Consider the following 18,780-nt stretch of genomic DNA (forward strand, 5'->3'; position numbering starts at 1 on the left):
GTTACTGATTGTGGACGATCAGCCGTGATCACAATGAATGGCGGTGCGTACAGGCTGGAAGGGCCGAAAGGCCTCCTCCTGCACCTGTTGTCTGTGTAACACATTCGTAGTGTAGGAAAATAACTGCAGATGCTGGTAGAAATCGAAGGTATCACAAAATGCTGGAGTAACTCAGCGGGTCAGGCAGCATCTAGGGGAGAGGGAATGGGTGACGTTTCAGTCGAGACCTTCAGACTGAACCCTTCAGACCCATCTTCAGAAGGGTCTCGACCCGAAAAGTCACCCATTTCCTCTTTCCACAGATGCTGCCCGACCCGATGAGTTACTCCGGCACTCTGTGTGTCTTTTTCCTTTTGTAAACCCAGTATCCACGGATCCTCGTGTCTGTTGTTTGAAGAGATCTCTGTACCGTGACGCGGGGACGCGGACAGAACTCAAACACGGGTTATTTTTTAAAGACTTTATTAAAGGTCAAGTTAAAGGTGAAGAGTTACAAACGTGAGCGGATCCACAGCGGGTGATGTGCGCGCCGGCGGGTCGCAGACTGGAGCCCGCGATGTTGTAATGAGGTGTTGCATTTTGTGACGTGGAACAAGGGCGGGACCCACACGGTGAACGGTAGTCCTCTGGGGAGTGTCGTAGAGCAGAGGGATCTAGGAGTTCAGGGGCATGGTTCCTTGAAGGTCGAGTCGCAGGTAGATAAGGCGGTCAAAAAGGCTTTTGGCACATTGGCCTTCATCAGTCAGAGTATTGAGGATGGAAGGTGGGAGGTCGTGTTGCAGTTTGGGGATTAAATGGGAGCCGTTCAGCGCCGACCTGTTGTCCACCGGGTTTCTGCCCCACAGCCCCTGAGCCCCGCTCCTGACGCCGGTCCCGGGACCCGACCCTTTTACACACCCGGAGCGGAACCGGAGCAGATTCTCAGCCACTGGTCTTCATCCCAAGGCCCGAAGAAAGGATAAAGTTTCTCCGTGAATTTATTCCCAGTGAAGGTGTGGAGATGGGACTTGGTGGCCGCGTCGTAAAATGAAACTGTCCCGGACTCGTAACTGAGATAAACTCCCACCCTCCCGGGGATGGGACGGGCGGGGAGAGGGGATCGAGGGGAGGTGAATGCAACAAACGCGTCACCCCACCACCAGATGATCCAGACTCCAGTCTCAGGGGTCAGTATGACCCATCCCTTCCTCCCCACAGACTCTGCGGCGACTCCCAGACTCCAGCCCTCACTCCCCGCCACCTCCACCTCCCAGTAATGTCTCCCCGATGTGAACCCCTCCGATCCCAGCACACACGGCAAGTCTGTAAACCTCTTCCCGGTGTCAGGGAGACTCCTCTCGGTCCCGGTCAGTCTCACCCTCTTCCGATCCTCAGACACCTCGAGCAGCGCATGCGCTGTTTCCACATCCAGGGTGACGGAGACTGGGGGGAGAAGCAGAGAATCAGAGAGTCCCCGGGGGGGGGGGGGGTCGGGGGGAGACTCGGGCAGCGCGGCCCCGGGACCGTGGGAGAGGCCGCTCGGCCTCAGGCACAGGCGGGCGGACAACTGAAACCCTGCCCGGGGTTTCACCCACAACCACATCGGGGGGACAACAGACATCTCCCCAGGAGTTTTTAATCCAGGGATGGAGAGGGGAATTTCGTGAGGAGGGGGAGGGTGGACGGGGAGGACGGGTGCGGAGAGTGAGGAGGATTGGGAGATTACGGTGGTGAAGGAGAAACGAAGGGGGGTGGGGGGGCTACTCACATATGGAGGCAGATCGGAACAAGAGGATATCGAGGTTAGCGGTAATTTGAGGTTGTTAAAGAGGAGGTAGAGGTGCGTGGTGGGGTCGTCATGATCACAGTGAAAGGGGGCAGACACGAGGGGCCAGATGAACTGCCCCTGTTTCTATGAGTGGAGGGTGAGAGAGAGGGAGGGGTGGCTTGGACCATGGAAGGAAGCAGAGGTTGAATGATCGGGTGTTGGACAGAATGGGTGGAGACTTGTGGTTGTGGGGTCGATGAAAGAGAGCGGATTCACGGGTGGATTTGATGGGTGTGTACAACTAACACACTGATCTCATTGTAAACCAATATATGAACTTCACTGAGGGACTTGATAATGTTCCGCGTGCAAGGCTGGTGCAGAAAGCGAAGGCAGGTGGGATCCAAGGCGAGCTGGTGAAATGGATCCACGTGGCTTGGCGGTTGGAGGTAGAAGGTAGCGGTAGAAGGATGATTTTTCGGCTTGGAGGTCTGTGGCTGATGGTGTGTAGCAGAGATCGGTGCTGCAACCTTTGCTGTTTATGTTATATGATCATGGCTTGGATGTGAATGTGGGAGGTGTAATTAGTAAGTTTGGGGAGGAAGCGAAAATTGTGGATCGTGGGGAAGGTTGTCAAAGTCTGCAGCAGGATGCAGGGTAATTATCTAAACCTTATTCGCATGCAGGGATATCAAATCATGAGAGTGCAGGTTTATATTGAGAGCAAAGAATTTAAAGTATATCTGAGATTTAGGTTTTACTGGACCCAGCAGATTGGCTGAGAAGCTGCTGGAACTGGGGCTTAGCACCCCTCTGTGTGCCTGGGTCCTGGACTTTCTCACTGCCAGGCCCCAAGTGGTCAGGATGGGGGAACACACATCTAGCTCCCTCACCCTGAACATAGGATCCCCCCAGGGTTGCGTCCTTAGCCCCCTACTGTACTCCCTGTACACACATGACTGTGGGGCCAGGTTCAGCTCAAACTCCATCATCAAGTTTGCTGATGACACTCTGGTGGTGGGCCGAATCTCCGACAATGATGATAAGGCCGACCGGGAGGAGGTGGCTGATCTGGCACTCTGGTGTCAGGACAACAGCCTCCTTTTGAATGTCACTAAAACTAAGGAGCTGATTGTGGACTTTAGAAGGGCTCAACATCCAAGGACGTACACGCCACTGGAGATAAATGGGTCTACTGTGGATAGGGTGAGCAGTTTTAAATACTTGGGAGTCCACATCACAGAGGATCTGACATGGGCAACGCACATTGCAGCACTGGTGGGTAAGGCAAAGCAGCGCCTTTACCACCTTAGACAGCTGAGGAAATTCAGAGTGTCTCTGAGGATCCTTCAGTGCTTCTACTCTGGGGCTGTAGAGAGCATCCTGTCCGGTAACATTACAGTCTGGTTTGGGAACAGCTCGGCCCAGGACAGGATGGCCCTGCAGAGAGTAGTGCGTTCGGCAGAACGCACCATGGGAACTACACTCGCTCCCCTGCAGGACCTATACATCAGGAGGTGCAGATCGAGAGCAACCAAGATTATGAGGGACCCCTACCACCCCAGCAACGGACTGTTCCAGCTGCTACAGTGAGGCAAACACAGCAGAGATCGGCGCTGCAACCTTTGCTGTTTATGTTATATGATCATAGCTTGGATGTGAATGTGGGAGGTGTGATTAGTAAGTTTGGGGAGGAAGCAAAAATTGTGGATCGTGGGGAAGGTTGTCAAAGTCTGCAGCAGGATGCAGGGTAATTATCTAAACCTTATTTGCATGCAGGGATATCAAATCACGAGAGTGCAGGTTTATATTGAGAGCAAAGAATTTTAAAGTATATCTGAGATTTAGGTTTTACTAGACCAAGTGGACCCGCTGGGCCAAACCTCTTCTGCATTGGTGCAGCACCTTCTCCTCCCCCCTCCCTCCCTCACACTCCCCCCCTCTCTCCCTCCCTCTACCCTACCTCCCTAGGAGATAGATTTAAACTTTAAAATGTGGAATAACTTAAAAAATATAACAACGATTTCAATGAAACTTCTTCCATTGGCACCAAAGGGATGACGGTGAGTAAGGTGGGCTTAAAATCGTGATGCTATCGTGTACCATTTTCGCTGTAGTTCATGAACAAACAAGAGGTTTAGTACATAGATTTACACTGAGAGTGGGTGATATCTGGAACATGCTACAGAGGAGGTGGTGGAGTGAGATATCATCAATATATTGGAGGTACTTAAATAGGTGAGGTGCAGAAGAATGCCGATGGAATGTGGGCAAATCGATTCGTATAGCTGGGGAAAAGACGGTCATGGACACGATGGGCCGAAGGGCCAGACTCTGTAATGTACAACCATTGCTCTCAGCTCCAAGAGCACTGAATGACTGAGTCTCCACAGCCACCGGTGCAGGGTCGTTCCCCAGTCTCTGCGTGCAGTAATGTCTCCTTATCTCTGTGCTACACGGTGCAGCCCACATTCTGAGAGAGTGCCCGCTCTCCAGACCCCTCTGACAGGGGAACCATCCTCCCTGCATCCAGCCCACTGAGCCCTGTAATAACTCTGTGTTTCACTGAGATCCCCTCTAATACACCCAAACACTCGAGGACACAGGCCTAGCCTACTCAATCTCACCCCACACAGCAAACACATTGTCCTAGGTACAAGTATTGTTAATCTTTGCTGCATTCCCTCTGTGTCAAGTCTGTCAATATATCGGTACACAGGAGGAAAGGAACACAAGAAAACAGGAGCAGGATTAGGATCCACTCCTCAGGCTTGCCCCTCCATTCAATGTGATCATGGCTGATCTAAGCTGGCACCAATTCCTCTTCTGTGTGAGTTCCCCATCATCTTATATTTTCGATCTATCAAATATTTATTTGTAGCCAAATTGCACGTATCCAACATCTCAGCTTTTTACCACCACCCTGGGCACAACATGCCAGATATTCACTGCCCTCCGAGAGATGCAACTTTTACACACCGCATGGAAGGTTGGATCTGTGGCTTTAAACTAAGTAGTGGGGGGGAGGGGTTAACAAATTGTGAACATGAAGATGAGGTAAAAGGGAATACAGGAGGTATTGCAAAAGACTCTCGGAAAAATGGGAACAGAAGTTCTAGAGGGGAAAAGAAATTAAGGGCAGGGCCAATTGTGAACGATGTGAGAGGGGAGGTAAATACAGAAGTTAAAGTGTTGTACTTAAATGCGCGTAGTATAAAAAATAAAGTGGATGAGCTTGAAGCTCAGTTAGTCATGGGCAAGTATGATGTTGTAGGGATCACTGAGACATGGCTACAAGAGGACCAGGGCTGGGAACTGAATATTCAGGGGTACACAACGTATAGAAAAGACAGACAGGTGGGCAGAGGGGGTGGGGTTGCTCTGATGGTAAGGAATGATATTCATTCCCTTGCAAGGGGTGACATAGAATCAGGAGATGTTGAATCAGTATGGATAGAAATGAGAAATTGTAAGGGTAAAAAGACCCTAATGGGAGTTATCTATAGGCCCCCAAACAGTAGCCTCGACATAGGGTGCAAGTTGAATCAGGAGATAAAATTGGCATGTCAAAAATGTAATGCTACGGTGGTTATGGGAGATTTCAACATGCAGGTAGACTGGGAAAATCAGGTTGGAAATGGACCCCAGGAAAGAGAGTTTGTAGAGTGCCTTCGGGATGGATTCTTAGAACAGCTTGTACTGGAGCCTACCAGGGAGAAGGCAATTCTGGATTTAGTGTTGTGTAATGATCCTGATCTGATAAGGGGACTAGAGGTAAAAGAGCCATTAGGAGGCAGTGATTACAACATGATAAGTTTTACTCTGCAAATGGAAAGGCAGAAGGGAAATTCGGAAGTGTCGGTATTACAGTAGAGCAAAGGGGATTACAGAGGCATGAGGCAGGAGCTGGCCAAAATTGATTGGAAGGAGGCCCTAGCAGGGAAGACGGTAGAACAGCAATGGCAGGTATTCCTGGGAATAATGCAGAGGTTGCAGGATCAATTTATTCCAAAGAGGTGGAAAGACTCTAAGGGGAGTAAGAGACACCTGTGGCTGACGAGGGAAGTCAGGGACAGCATAAAAATTAAGGAGAGGAAGTATAACATAGCAAAGAAGAGTGGGAAGACAGAGGATTGGGACTCTTTTAAAGAGCAACAAAAGTTAACTAAAAAGGCAATACGGGGAGAAAAGATGAGGTACGAGGGTAAACTAGCCAATAATATAAAGGAGGATAGCAAAAGTTTTTTTAGGTACGTGAAGATGAAAAAAATAGTCAAGGCAAATGTGGGTCCCTTGAAGACAGAAGCAGGGGAATTTATTATGGGCAACAAAGAAATGGCAGACGAGTTAAACCGTTACTTTGGATCTGTCTTCACTGAGGAAGATACACACAATCTCCCAAATGTTCTAGGGGCCGGAGAACCTAGGGTGATGGAGGAACTGAAGGAAATCCACATTAGGCAGGAAATGGTTTTGGGTAGACTGATGGGACTGAAGGCTGATAAATCCCCAGGGCCTGATGGTCTGCATCCCAGAGTACTTAAGGAGGTGGCTCTAGAAATAGTGGAAGCATTGGAGATCATTTTTCAATGTTCTATAGATTCAGGATCAGTTCCTGTGGATTGGAGGATAGCAAATGTTATCCCACTTTTTAAGAAAGGAGGGAGAGAGAAAACGGGTAATTATAGAGCAGTTAGTCTGACATCAGTGGTGGGGAAGATGCTGGAGTCAATTATAAAAGACGAAATTGCTGAGCATTTGGATAGCAGTAACGGGATCATTCCGAGTCAGCATGGATTTACGAAGGGGAAATCATGCTTGACAAATCTACTGGAATTTTTTGAGGATGTAACTAGGAAAATTGACAAGGGAGAGTCAGTGGATGTGGTGTACCTCGACTTTCAGAAAGCCTTCGACAAGGTCCCACATAGGAGATTAGTGGGCAAAATTAGGGCACATGGTATTGGGGGTAGGGTACTGACATGGATAGAAAATTGGTTGACAGACAGAAAACAAAGAGTGGGGATAAATGGGTCCCTTTCGGAATGGCAGGCAGTGACCAGTGGGGTACCGCAAGGTTCGGTGCTGGGACCCCAGCTATTTACGATATACATTAATGACTTAGACGAAGGGATTAAAAGTACCATTAGCAAATTTGCAGATGATACTAAGTTGGGGGGTAGTGTGAATTGTGAGGAAGATGCAATAAGGCTGCAGGGTGACTTGGACAGGTTGTGTGAGTGGGCGGATACATGGGAGATGCAGTTTAATGTAGATAAGTGCGAGGTTATTCACTTTGGAAGTAAGAATAGAAAGGCAGATTATTATCTGAATTGTGTCAAGTTAGGATGAGGGGGAGTACAACGAGATCTGGGTGTCCTAGTGCATCAGTCAATGAAAGGAAGCATGCAGGTACAGCAGGCAGTGAAGAAAGCCAATGGAATGTTGGCCTTCGTAACAAGAGGAGTTGAGTATAGGAGCAAAGAGGTCCTTCTACAGTTGTACCGGGCTACCGGGCCCTGGTGAGACCGCACCTGGAGTACTGTGTGCAGTTTTGGTCTCCAAATTTGAGGAAGGATATTCTTGCCATGGAGGGCGTGCAGCGTAGGTTCACTAGATTAATTCCCGGAATGGCGGGACTGTCGTATGTTGAAAGGCTGGAGCGATTGGGCTTGTATACACTGGAATTGTATATATTGAAACATATAAGATAATTAGGGGATTGGACACATTAGAGGCAGATAACATGTTCCCAATGTTGGGGGAGTCCAGAACAAGGGGCCACAGTTTAAGAATAAGGGGTAGGCCATTTAGAACGGAGATGAGGAAGAACTTTTTCAGTCAGAGGGTGGTGAAGGTGTGGAATTCTCTGCCTCAGAAGGCAGTGGAGGCCAGTTCGTTGGATGCTTTCAAGAGAGAGCTGGATAGAGCTCTTAAGGATAGCGGAGTGAGGGGGTATGGGGAGAAGGCAGGAACGGGGTACTGATTGAGAGTGATCAGCCATGATCGCATTGAATGGCGGGGGCTGGCTCGAAGGGCTGAATGGCCTACTCCTGCACCTATTGTCTATTGTCTATTGAATCCGGGGTGAACTAGCCGATGGAACACAACATTGCCTGAAGGCCGCAGACAGAGGATGATGGTAGAGGGTTGTTTTTCAGACTGGAAAAAGAGCCCACTGTTGTTCCTTATTCATATACAATATTGTGTGTGTATGTAGGTTGCAAGGTTAGTCAGTTTGCAGATGGAAGTAAAATTGGTGACATTGTGGAGAGTGAAGAATGTTGCCTGAGAGTAAATGGGATCCCTGTGAACTGGGCCAATGGGCTCAGGAACGGCAGGTGGGATTTATTCATGTGAAGGTGAGGCGATGCACTTTGCTGAGACAAACCAGGGCAGGACATACACAGTAAACGGGGAGCTTTATAGAACGGAGAGATGTCGGGGTGCAGGTACATAGTGCCATGGAAGATGCAACGGTGACAGGCAGGGAGGTGAAGAATGTGTTTGTCGCTCATGCTTTCATAGGTCAGGATATTAAATACAGCGTTTGACACAATGAGGTTGTGTGTAAATTGGAGAGGGTGCAAAAGGGTTTACGACAATTTCATCAGGTCTGAAGGGAGACGTTGGACAGGCAGGGACATTTGTCTTTGGAGCCCATCAGGGTGCTTTAACAGTTGTGTATAAGATCTATATAAGTTGCACAGATGAGGTGAATAGCCATAGTATTTTACCCAAGGTAGGAGAGTCTAAACCTCGAGTGCATCAGTTCAAGGTGAGAGTGAAAACAGTAAAAAGGAGCAGTTTTTTCAGTCAATGCGTTGTGTAAGTATGGAACGAACTGACAGAGGAAATGGTGGAGGGAGGTACAATGACGACCATTTACAGACAGTTGGGTGGATACGTGGATCAGAAAGACTTGGAAGAATATGTGTCAGACTCAGGCAAGTGGGACAAGCTCGGTTGGGCAACTTGGTTGGCATGGTCGTGTCGAGTCAAAGGGCCTGTTTCTGTGTGACACAACTCTCTGACTCTGTGATGCTTTTCTGCAGCTGTGTTTGGTGGTAGATCAAATCTTCAATATCCCTTCAGTCCAAAATACCATTAATGCTTGCATCTACACATTACATAAAGATGTCAGAAACAAGAACAATGGAAAAGGTATAAGCTTTACCTTGCTTGATGGCATCAGATGCTTCTGCCAATACCGTGTTGTACAAAAATGGAGTTTCAAACTTTTCAATCAGCAAGTGACCATCTACCACCAACTTTGGTTTGGCTTCAACACCAACTCTGCAAATATTTAACAGCTGGTTATAAACTGATCGTTGGAAATATATTGGGCTGTTCAACAAAACCTTACAATGTTTCCGTCAAGAGCATGTCCCACCTTCGCTTGCGACCAGCTTCCTCCTGAAAGAAATAAAACACAAATCTCAATTGACTGAGATGGACCGTCCTCATCCCGACAGCGGGAATTTCTCCACATTTTTACAACCCTCTGATAATTCCCATTTCCCACCTCCTATCGCCGCTGTCATGCAAATAGAAAGCGGATATTGCCGTGGAGACGTAGAACGATGGGGAAAAGCACAAGGAATGTTCATGAGAATTACGCCATAACTGAGAGGATGGAACTCAATGCAAAGATTGGGAAGGTCTTGGGATTTTATCAGGAGAAGATGTCAGGAATGATGAGAGAGGATTTAAGTGGGTGAGAATGAAATAATATCTCTAATCGATGGGAGAGCAAATATCAAAGCTGAAATGTAACGTGGTTTTCAACAAATACTGAAAGGAATGCAGTCATGAGAACATGGACCTCACTTGCATTGGAGGGACTGAAGCCAACAGCAGAGACAAATTTAAGGGCGAGCGGGATAAACACGTGAGCACTCCTGGAATTCGGGGTATTGTTACCGGGTGTGGTGAGTAGATGGGAGGGATGTTGAGTGGAACAGAAATCTTGACTGGATAGGATGGGCCAAATGGCCTGTCTATGATGTAGAATGGGAAGTCATTCTATGGTGAACAAAGGTGGGTAAAACAAACCGAGCAAATCCCCCAAGGTGACCGCCCACTGCTGATGGGAACTGGATGCAGATGATCAATCTGCTGTGTGCGCCACGTTCTAGACTTTAATGTTAATCCCCACCATGTGGTTATGGCTGATCTCGCCCAGGACTAAACTCCTCCACTTTGTCCCATTCCCTTTCATTTCAGTTCCCGGAATTTTCAAAAATGTATCTTCCTCTGGTATAAATACGTCTAACAGGTTAATCCTCTCAAAGTCTCTGGGTTGGAGAGTCCCAGAGATTTACTGCCCTCTGTCCATTCGTGGCCCTTGGGATCAGATTACGATCACCCATCGTAGTTCTGAACTCCACAGAATACAAACACCTCTCTACATTACGGCCAGGCAGTCCTGAGATCCCATAGATTATGCGGGAGGCCAATTAGTTTGGGAACAACTACAACTGGAACAGATGAAACATTTACCCAGTTCTGAATTACTGGTAAAGGCAGCATTTATTTCTGAATTGTCACCACCATTTTGTGACTGTGCCCTTTCACTTCGCCAGACTGTAGTGTCACCCCTCACCTTCAGAAACACCACATTGTCCTTTTGATCCATCTGCTGCTGCAACTTAAAGAGTTCCTCCTGAATGGAACTTAAATTCTCTTCAATTTCTCGAAGATTTTTCTCCATTGCATTTAGAATCGTCTTCTCTTCCTCCCGGATATCTGCCAGTCCTCGCTGCTCTTTCTCAGTGAGAATCTGGTGCAGTTCAGCAAACTGGGATTTGATCTTAGACTGAAGGTTGTGTGACTGTTCCTGTGAAATGAAAGGTGAAGATCAATATTTCCTCAATATCTCAAAGTGTGGAGTCATGCATTTTGGTGGTAGGAATAAAGCCATAGATCAATAGTAAGGAAAGCAAACTCTGTGCCAGCATTTATTCAAGAGGGCTTGTATACAAAAGCAGGGATGTGATGTTGAGGCTCCATAAGGCGCTGGTAAGGCCGCATTTGTAATATTGTGAGCAATTTTGGGCACCATATCTGTGGAAAGATGTGCTGGCTCTGGAGAGGGTCCAGAGGAGGTTTACAAGAATGATCCCAGGAATGAGTGGGTTAACCTATGATGAGCGTTTGTTAGCACTGGGCCAGTACTCGCTGGGGTTTCATAGAATGAGGGGGACCTAATTAAAAAATACAGAATAGTGAAAGGCTTGGATAGAGTGGTTGTGGAGAGGATGTTTCCACTAGTGGGAGAATCCAGGGCTCAAAGTCATAGCCTCAGAATTAAAGGACGCTAATTTAGGAAGATGAAGAGAAATTTCTTTGGTCAGAGGGTGGTGAATCTGTGGATTTTTTTTGCCACAGAAGGCTATGGATATTTTTATGGCAAAGATAGATTCTTGATTAGTACAGGTTTCAGAGATTATGGTGAGAAGGCAGGAGAATGGGGTAAGGAGGGAGAGATAGGTCAGCCATGATTGAATGGCGGCATAGATGCGATGGGCGAAATGGCCTCATTCTACTCCTATTCCTTATGACTTTAATTCCCTGCTGCCTATTCCTTTTCACGTACCCATTAATTCTCATTCATCCTCCCACCACCCACCTCAGCGGGAATAATTTACAGTCACCGATTGACCTTTGAACCAGCATGTATTGGGCACCAAAGATACTAGAGGAGCAAGATAGACCACCCGACACGTAAAACCGTAGTTGGTCATGGGTAAATTTCAGCGCCATTTTAGTAAACAGATTCTGTGTGCCAGACTGGGCTGTGTTCACAACTCTCTGCGATTTGTTCGTATATAAAATGTTTGCAAACAATTATTTTTGTTCTTCTTCTTGGATAAGTTGATGGTTGACACCTATGACTATTTCTTGACGAGTTGCTGCTTCATGATCTTTAAAATATGGATGTTACTGATTGAATATTTGCACTAGAGATCCACTCTATCTGTATCAGGCCAATTGATCATATTTAATGAACTGTTCTTCTTTGCTTTCTCTGTTAATTTTATTTTCACCTCCACGAGCTGTATCTCTTTTTGCTTTATTTTAGAAAGTCATGGAAGCAGTGATTTGGCATTTGCCAACAATAGAACTCGACTGTATCCACAATATAATCGAAAAGACATTTAACTTTATAATTAGAGCCAAGAAAATTTGAATTGGTGAATTGATTAGTTAAAAATCCTTGACAGCCACTAAAATGACCAATGCTGCCTGATGTGGTACAGAGCACGAATCCAATTCAAATAGACACAGTGGTGGAGTAAGGGCCGTCTTAACGCATGGGCCTGATGGGCACTTGCCCGGGGGGCCCATGAGCATAGGGGCCCCATGCTGATCTGTGTATGTTAAGTGACTTGCAATAAATAAATACTACTTTAAAAATGTAGGTTCAATAAGTGTTTTTTCGCAACATTTTCGGTCACTAAATGCTTCTCACAGCGATCTGTAAGTGCTTTTCGCAACAATGTAGCACCCTAAGTCCATCGCTAAGTGCTTTTCGCCGGCACGACAGGGGGGGCTGGTAGGGAAAGGGGGGTGGGGGAGAGTAACGGTAGGGGCCCCAGTACACTGCTTTGCCCGGGGGCCCATAATGCTGTAAAAACGGCCCTGGTGGAGTAAGTCACCGGGTCAGGCAGCATCTCTGGAGAAAAAAGATGGGTGATGTTTCATGTTGGGACCCTTCTTTAGACAAAGGAGGGAAGGTGAAGTGCTGGTATAAATCAGGACATGATCATTTCATTGGTTAGCTGATATGCAAAACAGTGCAACCCTGTATATCTTGCACACAAAATGATGTAAAACCTTACCATGAATGACAGAAATAAAAGGTGTTATCCTTGTTTTATGAAATTCATTTTTGAATGATGTAAAAATTGAAGGGGGTGCAATATACTGCTAACCCACAAATGTATCGTTATGAGATATTCACATTTTAAAAGTCCATTAATCACAACAAAACCTAGAAGGTGCCTATGTTATTTGACCAACTTATCGGTTAAATTTAAATATGAATTTGTGACAGGTTGTAGGATTGTGAGTAAGTATCGTGTCAATGCCTGTAACTCATTTTTCACAAAACTGAGGGTTAGCACTATATTGCACCGACCCCCTCAATTATATGTTAAATTCGAAACTAAACTATGGTGGTAATGTACATTATTCATGTCTAAAGCTAGCACTTCTGTATAAGTGTAGGTATGTATGCATTACATTTTATTACACTAATGTAGAATGAAAAAATGGAGATAAGACTTTTCTTTGCCTTCCATCACCGCGAGGGTGTGCCTGGAGCAATCACTGTGATGGCTGTTTGTGTTAAAATTGTAATTGTGTGTCTTGTGTTCTTTATTGTCTACTGCCAGACCCTGACGTGAGAGGACGCTGGCGCTATTTGTTCACCGCTTCTCCGTCAGGACAGTTCGTTTGTTTGTTTTTATGCCTTGACTGTTTTTGTAAAGCGTCTTTGAGCATTTGGAAAAGCGCGATAAAAAATAAATATTTATTATTATTATTATAAATATCTTAATATGTGTTCATAGTTATTTTATTCACAATATTAGGATGAACCAAGTTGGGAAAGACTGTGTCTAGATATTATGAAAAATACTATTAATGTGAGGTATAACTTAGTGCAGTATAATTTTTTGCAGCAACTATATTTAACCCCGGAAAAATTAAATAAATTTAAACTAAATTCAACTGAAAGGTGTTTTAGATGCAACCAAGACGTGGCCACTTTTATACACTCTACTTGGGCATGTCAGAAGGTAACTCCTTTTTGGCAAGACCTAAAAACGTTTTTAGAGCAATTGATGAATAAGATTATACCAATGGATCCAAGGTTGTTTTTGCTAGGAGATACAAAAGGAATAACACCAAAGCTAAGTCTCGATAAACATCAGGAAAGATTTCTCAAAATATCATTAGCAGTAGCCAAAAAATGTGTTGCGGTTACATGGAAAGAACAAAATGAAATAAGATTCGAAAGATGGCATGCAGAAATGCGGAGTTGTATCCCATTAGAAAAAGCAACGTATAATCTGAGAAATGGATACGACTTCTTTTTGAAGATGTGGAACCCATTCATGGCAAAGTTAGGATTAAGAATAGGAAGTACTTAAATTCAGGATTCCCTTGTTACCTAGCAAGAATTTAAAAAGAAATTACTCGGAAGTGACCCCCTCGGGACTCCAGGTTTCTTTGTTTCTTTGTTTCTTTCTTTCTTCTGCTTTTTCTTTTTCTTTCTTTTCAATTGAGGGGTGGGGGGGCGGGGGGGTGGGGAGAAAATACAGAACAATACGTGTATAAGCGAAGTTATAGGTTAGTGACTATTGTTTACTATTGTTTACTATGAAATGTATAATGTATAACGTATGCGTTCTGTTAAAACTTAAATAAAATATTTTAAAAACAATATTAGGATTTCTGGAAATAAGTTTGATGTCACTGATTGCGAATGTGTACGGGAAGGCCCTAATGAAATGTATGTGAGAGAACAGTGATCATGACAGAGAGAACCATGCGCTGAGAAGTGTGTGAATGACTGATTTTATATTTGTATATATATTTGTATATATTGTGTACAGAGAAAAAGAGATTGAAAGTAAAAAGGTTGCTAAACAAATAATTAGAGGAAATCACTAGAAAGTAAATAGACATATATCTATGTATATATATATACCATAAAGGTTGAATCCTTTATGGTTTATGTACATCATTTGAAAAATAAGATGAAAAGAGAAATAGAGTGTTGCTTTAAATCAAAGTTGCTTCTGATCCACGACAAGGAACTTTGAGATCTATTTCTCTCCATCTTGCCTCTCACACACAAACAAACATACATTCATATCTATACATATATATATATATATATAAGTTAAATTTGTGCTGAGTGTGTGTTTGAGCAATACAAGGGAAACTGCACAAAGGAGGGGACTGGGGAGGAAGGATGGGAGGGACATGGGCAGAAACAGTAAGAAAATAAAACCAGAGAAATTTAGCAGGGGGAAAACATTTTAAAATAAAAATAACAATAAAATGTGGGTTGAAAGATGAGATATTTTCTGCACTTTGATGGGATCATCACACATACTGTTCCCCCACAACACTGATTACACAGCGAGAGGTGGGTTTTGCTTACTAAAATGATGTTACGTACTACACTTCAGTGGACGTAATTTCGACGGAGTGGTTCATTTTGCTCCTCTAGTATCTTTGTTGGGGACGTGGAAGGAATCCGCCGCAGTCACATGTAGAAGGCGTGAACCACACGGGCAGCGCCCGAGGTCAGGATCGAACCCGCTCACCAGAACTAGGAGACAGCAGCACTACTTGTGTCACTGCGCTGCCCTGTTATTACACACGTCACAGGGATGAAACCTGCACAAGATCAGGAAATCGAAACTTAAAAGCCTCACCAGAACTCCAGAAATCTTCTCTTTCTGTTGCTGCTCCATTTGCTGGATCTCTGATTTATATTTTGTGAGAGACTGGATGGAAGATTTCACCTGATCCTGGAATTGTGTTTGGGAATCAGAAAATTAAATTGTTGAACAATAAAGATGGAAATAAAATGATGCGTTTAAAATCGGTTTGCTTTTACCTTGTGGTTTTCAACAGCTTCTTTAACCGGCATGAAGCTGTGAGACTTGTGTTCCCGCGAATCACGACAAACCACGCAGATCAGCTTCTTATCAGTTTCACAAAACAGCTTCAGTTCTTCCTGATGTTCTTCGCAGTGAAGTTTACTTTCCTTCTCAGTCCGATTCAGGCTCAGTTTTCGAGCTTTCTCAGCCAGTCTCGCCAAGGCCCGATTCACCCTGAGGGTGCGGTCTGTAAACTCCTCTCTACATTCCGGGCAGGAGTTTCTCTCCTCCCTGTCCCAACTCTGTGTGATACAGGAGCGGCAGAAGTTGTGCCCGCACTCCAGTATAACCGGATCGGTGAAGAATTCCAGGCAGATGGGACAAACTAACTCCTCCGCTAAACTCTCGACCTGGTCTTTCGCAGCCATTGTAACTCCGCCACTTCCTGGTTCAAAACGCGTTCCCTTTGGCGCAGCTGCTGAATCCTTGCAGTATCGGGGCACGGCTGAGGGGAGGCGGAGCTCAGCCCCGTCAATCACAGCCCTGACCAGTAAGTGGATGCTATTTGATACAAGCTGCCTGTAAATTTCATTCCCTTAAACTAAATACATCAGTGTTTCCCATCGTGAATTGTTCATTATATTAGGCTGCACAATGATATTATATCCACAGCAAACACTGTTATTTCATTTAACAGTCTCATGTGCAAACTTGAATTCAACTCAATGAGCCAATTATACTCTATTGTCACATGAACCATGGGACAGTGAAATGCTTTGCTTTTGCTTGCAATCCGGTAAAATACAGACCTCCCCCAGGCAGTACAGAGAGAGTCGCCACGTTTCTGGGGCCGACAAAGTTGCGGGATGTTTATGGAACTGTCTATATTTCCCCGCAGCGGCGAACCAGGTCCCGCCGCACGAGGCAGCAGGCGCCCCCGCGCCGCCCCCCTTCCCTCTCGGCTCTGACGAGACCACATAGATTTTTGCACAGTGGGGGTAAATTTCAAGGGTCGTGTTTTATCACACAGGGTGGTGGGTGCCTGGAACGTGCTGCTGGAGTGGTGGCATTGCATAGTCTGATCTGGGCTGAAGGGACTGATCTAGTTCTTTGTGGCCATCAACTAAACCGACAGGTTCATTATAGCTCCCATTCCCAGCTCCTCCCCCACAACCATTAGGTTCTTGGACCGACCTGCAGTGCCCGCGTTTGGCCCATATCCCTCCAAACCTGCCCTATCCATGTATCTGTCCAACTACTTCGTAAACGTTGTGATAGTCTCTGCCCAACTACCTCCTGCAGCATTTCGATTTATTCACAAAATGCTGGAGTAACTCAGCAGGTCAGGCAGCATCTCGGGAGAGAAGGAATGGGTGACGTTTCGGGTCGAGACCCTTCTTCTATCCCGAGATGCTGCCTGACCTGCTGAGTTACTCCAGCATTTTGTGAATAGACAATAGGTGCAGGAGTAGGCCATTCAGCCCTTCGAGTCAGCACCGCCATTCAATGCGATCATGGCTGATCATTCTCAATCAGTACCCCGTTCCTGCCTTCTCCCCATATCCCCTCACTCCGCTATCCTTAAGAGCTCTATCCAGCTCTCTCTTGAAAGCATCCAACGAACTGGCCGCCACTACCTTCTGAGGCAGAGAATTCCACACCTTCACCACTCTCTGACTGAATAAATCGATTTGTACCAGCATCTGCAGTTATTTTCTTATACCTCCTGCAGCAGCTCGTTCCATATACCCACCACCCATATTGTGTTACCCCTCAGGTTCCTATTAAATCTTTCCACCCTCACCTTAAACTTATGTCCTCTGGTTCTCGATTCCTCTACTCTTGGCAAGAGACTACATCTTCCCAACCTGTTCCTCTCGTGGTTTTTTAGTCCTCTCTAAGGTCATCCTGCTGCGCACCAAGGTAGAGAGTTCCAGCCTGCTCAACCTCTCCTGATAGCTCGGGCCCTTGAGTCCTGGCAACATCCTCGGAAAACCTCTTTCCCTCTGATTATGCGCACTCATTATTGCAATAACAGGACGTTGCATTGTCGATAAACCGCCGTTCATCACAGATGGGGATGTTTAGAATTGCACAACGCTCAGGTTTGTTGACTTCCCATGAGCGTCTGAAGCAATTGAAGCCTGATTGGGGCAGGCATTCCACTAACACGCGCAGTGGAGGACAAGCCCATGTCAGCATCAAACACCCTGAAGTGGAAATGGCGAAGGGCATCAGGCTCCTTGGCGTAAATATCATCAACGATCTATGGCGGACCAACCACACTGCAGACACAGCCAAGACGCCGCACCAACACCTGTACTTCATCAGTGTTCTGAGGCAATTCGGCATGTCGCCAAACATGTGGTCAGGACAAGACAGTCTGAGCTATAGGCAGAGATTGAGTAGGTTGGGACTCTATTCCTTGGAGTGCAGGAGGATAAAGGGTAACCTTATAGAGCTTTATAAGGTCATGAGAGGAATAGATTGGGTGAACAGAGCCTCTTGCCCAGAGTAGGTGATTCGAGGACCAGACGACTTAGGTTTAAGGTGAAGGGGAAAAGATTTAATAAGAACCTGAGCGGTAACTTTTTGGCACAATGAGTGGTGGATTTGTGGAACAAACTGCCAGAGGATGTGGTTGAGGCAGGGACTATCCCATCATTTAAGGAGCAGTTAGACAGGCACATGGATGGGCCAGGTTTGGAGGGATATGGACCAAAAGCTGGGACTAGTGTAGCTGGGACATGTTGGCTGCTGTCTCACTCTTTCATTCTATTACTCTGGCAAACCTCCAAGATTCACCATAAAATGCGCACTGTCTGTTTACGTCACAGCTTGGTTTGGGAAAAGAGCGCGAGAAATTTGAGAGAATTGTGGATGAAGCCCTGACCAGACTCCATCTGCACTTATTTCTGTCTCGGAGAAGCAGGCAACATAATCAAATACGTCCCACCCCGGCCATTCCCTTTTCTCCCTGCTCTTGTTGGGCAGAAGGTACAGAACCTTGGAAGGGCGCACTGCCAGTCTCAGGTGCAGCCTCCTCCACTCTGTTATCGGGCTTCTGAACGGTCTTTCCATCAGCTGGTCATTAGGTGTTGAAGGGTCTGTTCTTGTGCTGCACTGATCTGTGTCTTGTTTTCTCTGTTGCGTGGTAGTTTGAACTGGAAAAACTAAAATAAAAACCCAGATGCTGAAAATCCAAAATGAAGACGTACAGTAAGATGCAAGAAATACTCAGAAGGTTGGTTAGCGTTTGTAGAGAAAGAAACGGAACTAATGACTCAGGTTGAACACCATTCGTCATCAGTATTTGATTTGGAATGTAAGGTCTGTTTCACCTTCCTGTTGCTGCCTGACCTGCTGAGTATTTGGGGCAATATTAATTATTATTACTATAGTATTATTATT

The 18,780-nt window shown here is 45.8% G+C and overlaps 1 protein-coding gene across 1 annotated transcript; it reads right to left on the bottom strand.

Annotated features, from left to right (window-relative positions):
• Positions 1-491: 491 nt before the first annotated feature.
• On the bottom strand, positions 492-17,721 carry LOC144612228 (zinc-binding protein A33-like). The gene is made up of 7 exons (XM_078431787.1): positions 17,656-17,721; positions 15,387-15,671; positions 15,202-15,297; positions 10,353-10,586; positions 9,141-9,163; positions 8,925-9,043; positions 492-1,422 (listed from the first exon to the last, which is right to left on the bottom strand). The coding sequence occupies exons 1-7, from the start codon at positions 17,719-17,721 to the stop codon at positions 890-892; spliced, it is 1,356 nt and encodes a 451-aa protein (XP_078287913.1). The 3' UTR covers positions 492-889.
• Positions 17,722-18,780: the final 1,059 nt, after the last annotated feature.

This window comes from Rhinoraja longicauda, chromosome 43 (genome assembly GCF_053455715.1).
Source record: "Rhinoraja longicauda isolate Sanriku21f chromosome 43, sRhiLon1.1, whole genome shotgun sequence".
NCBI classification, from domain to species: Eukaryota; Metazoa; Chordata; class Chondrichthyes; order Rajiformes; family Arhynchobatidae; genus Rhinoraja; species Rhinoraja longicauda.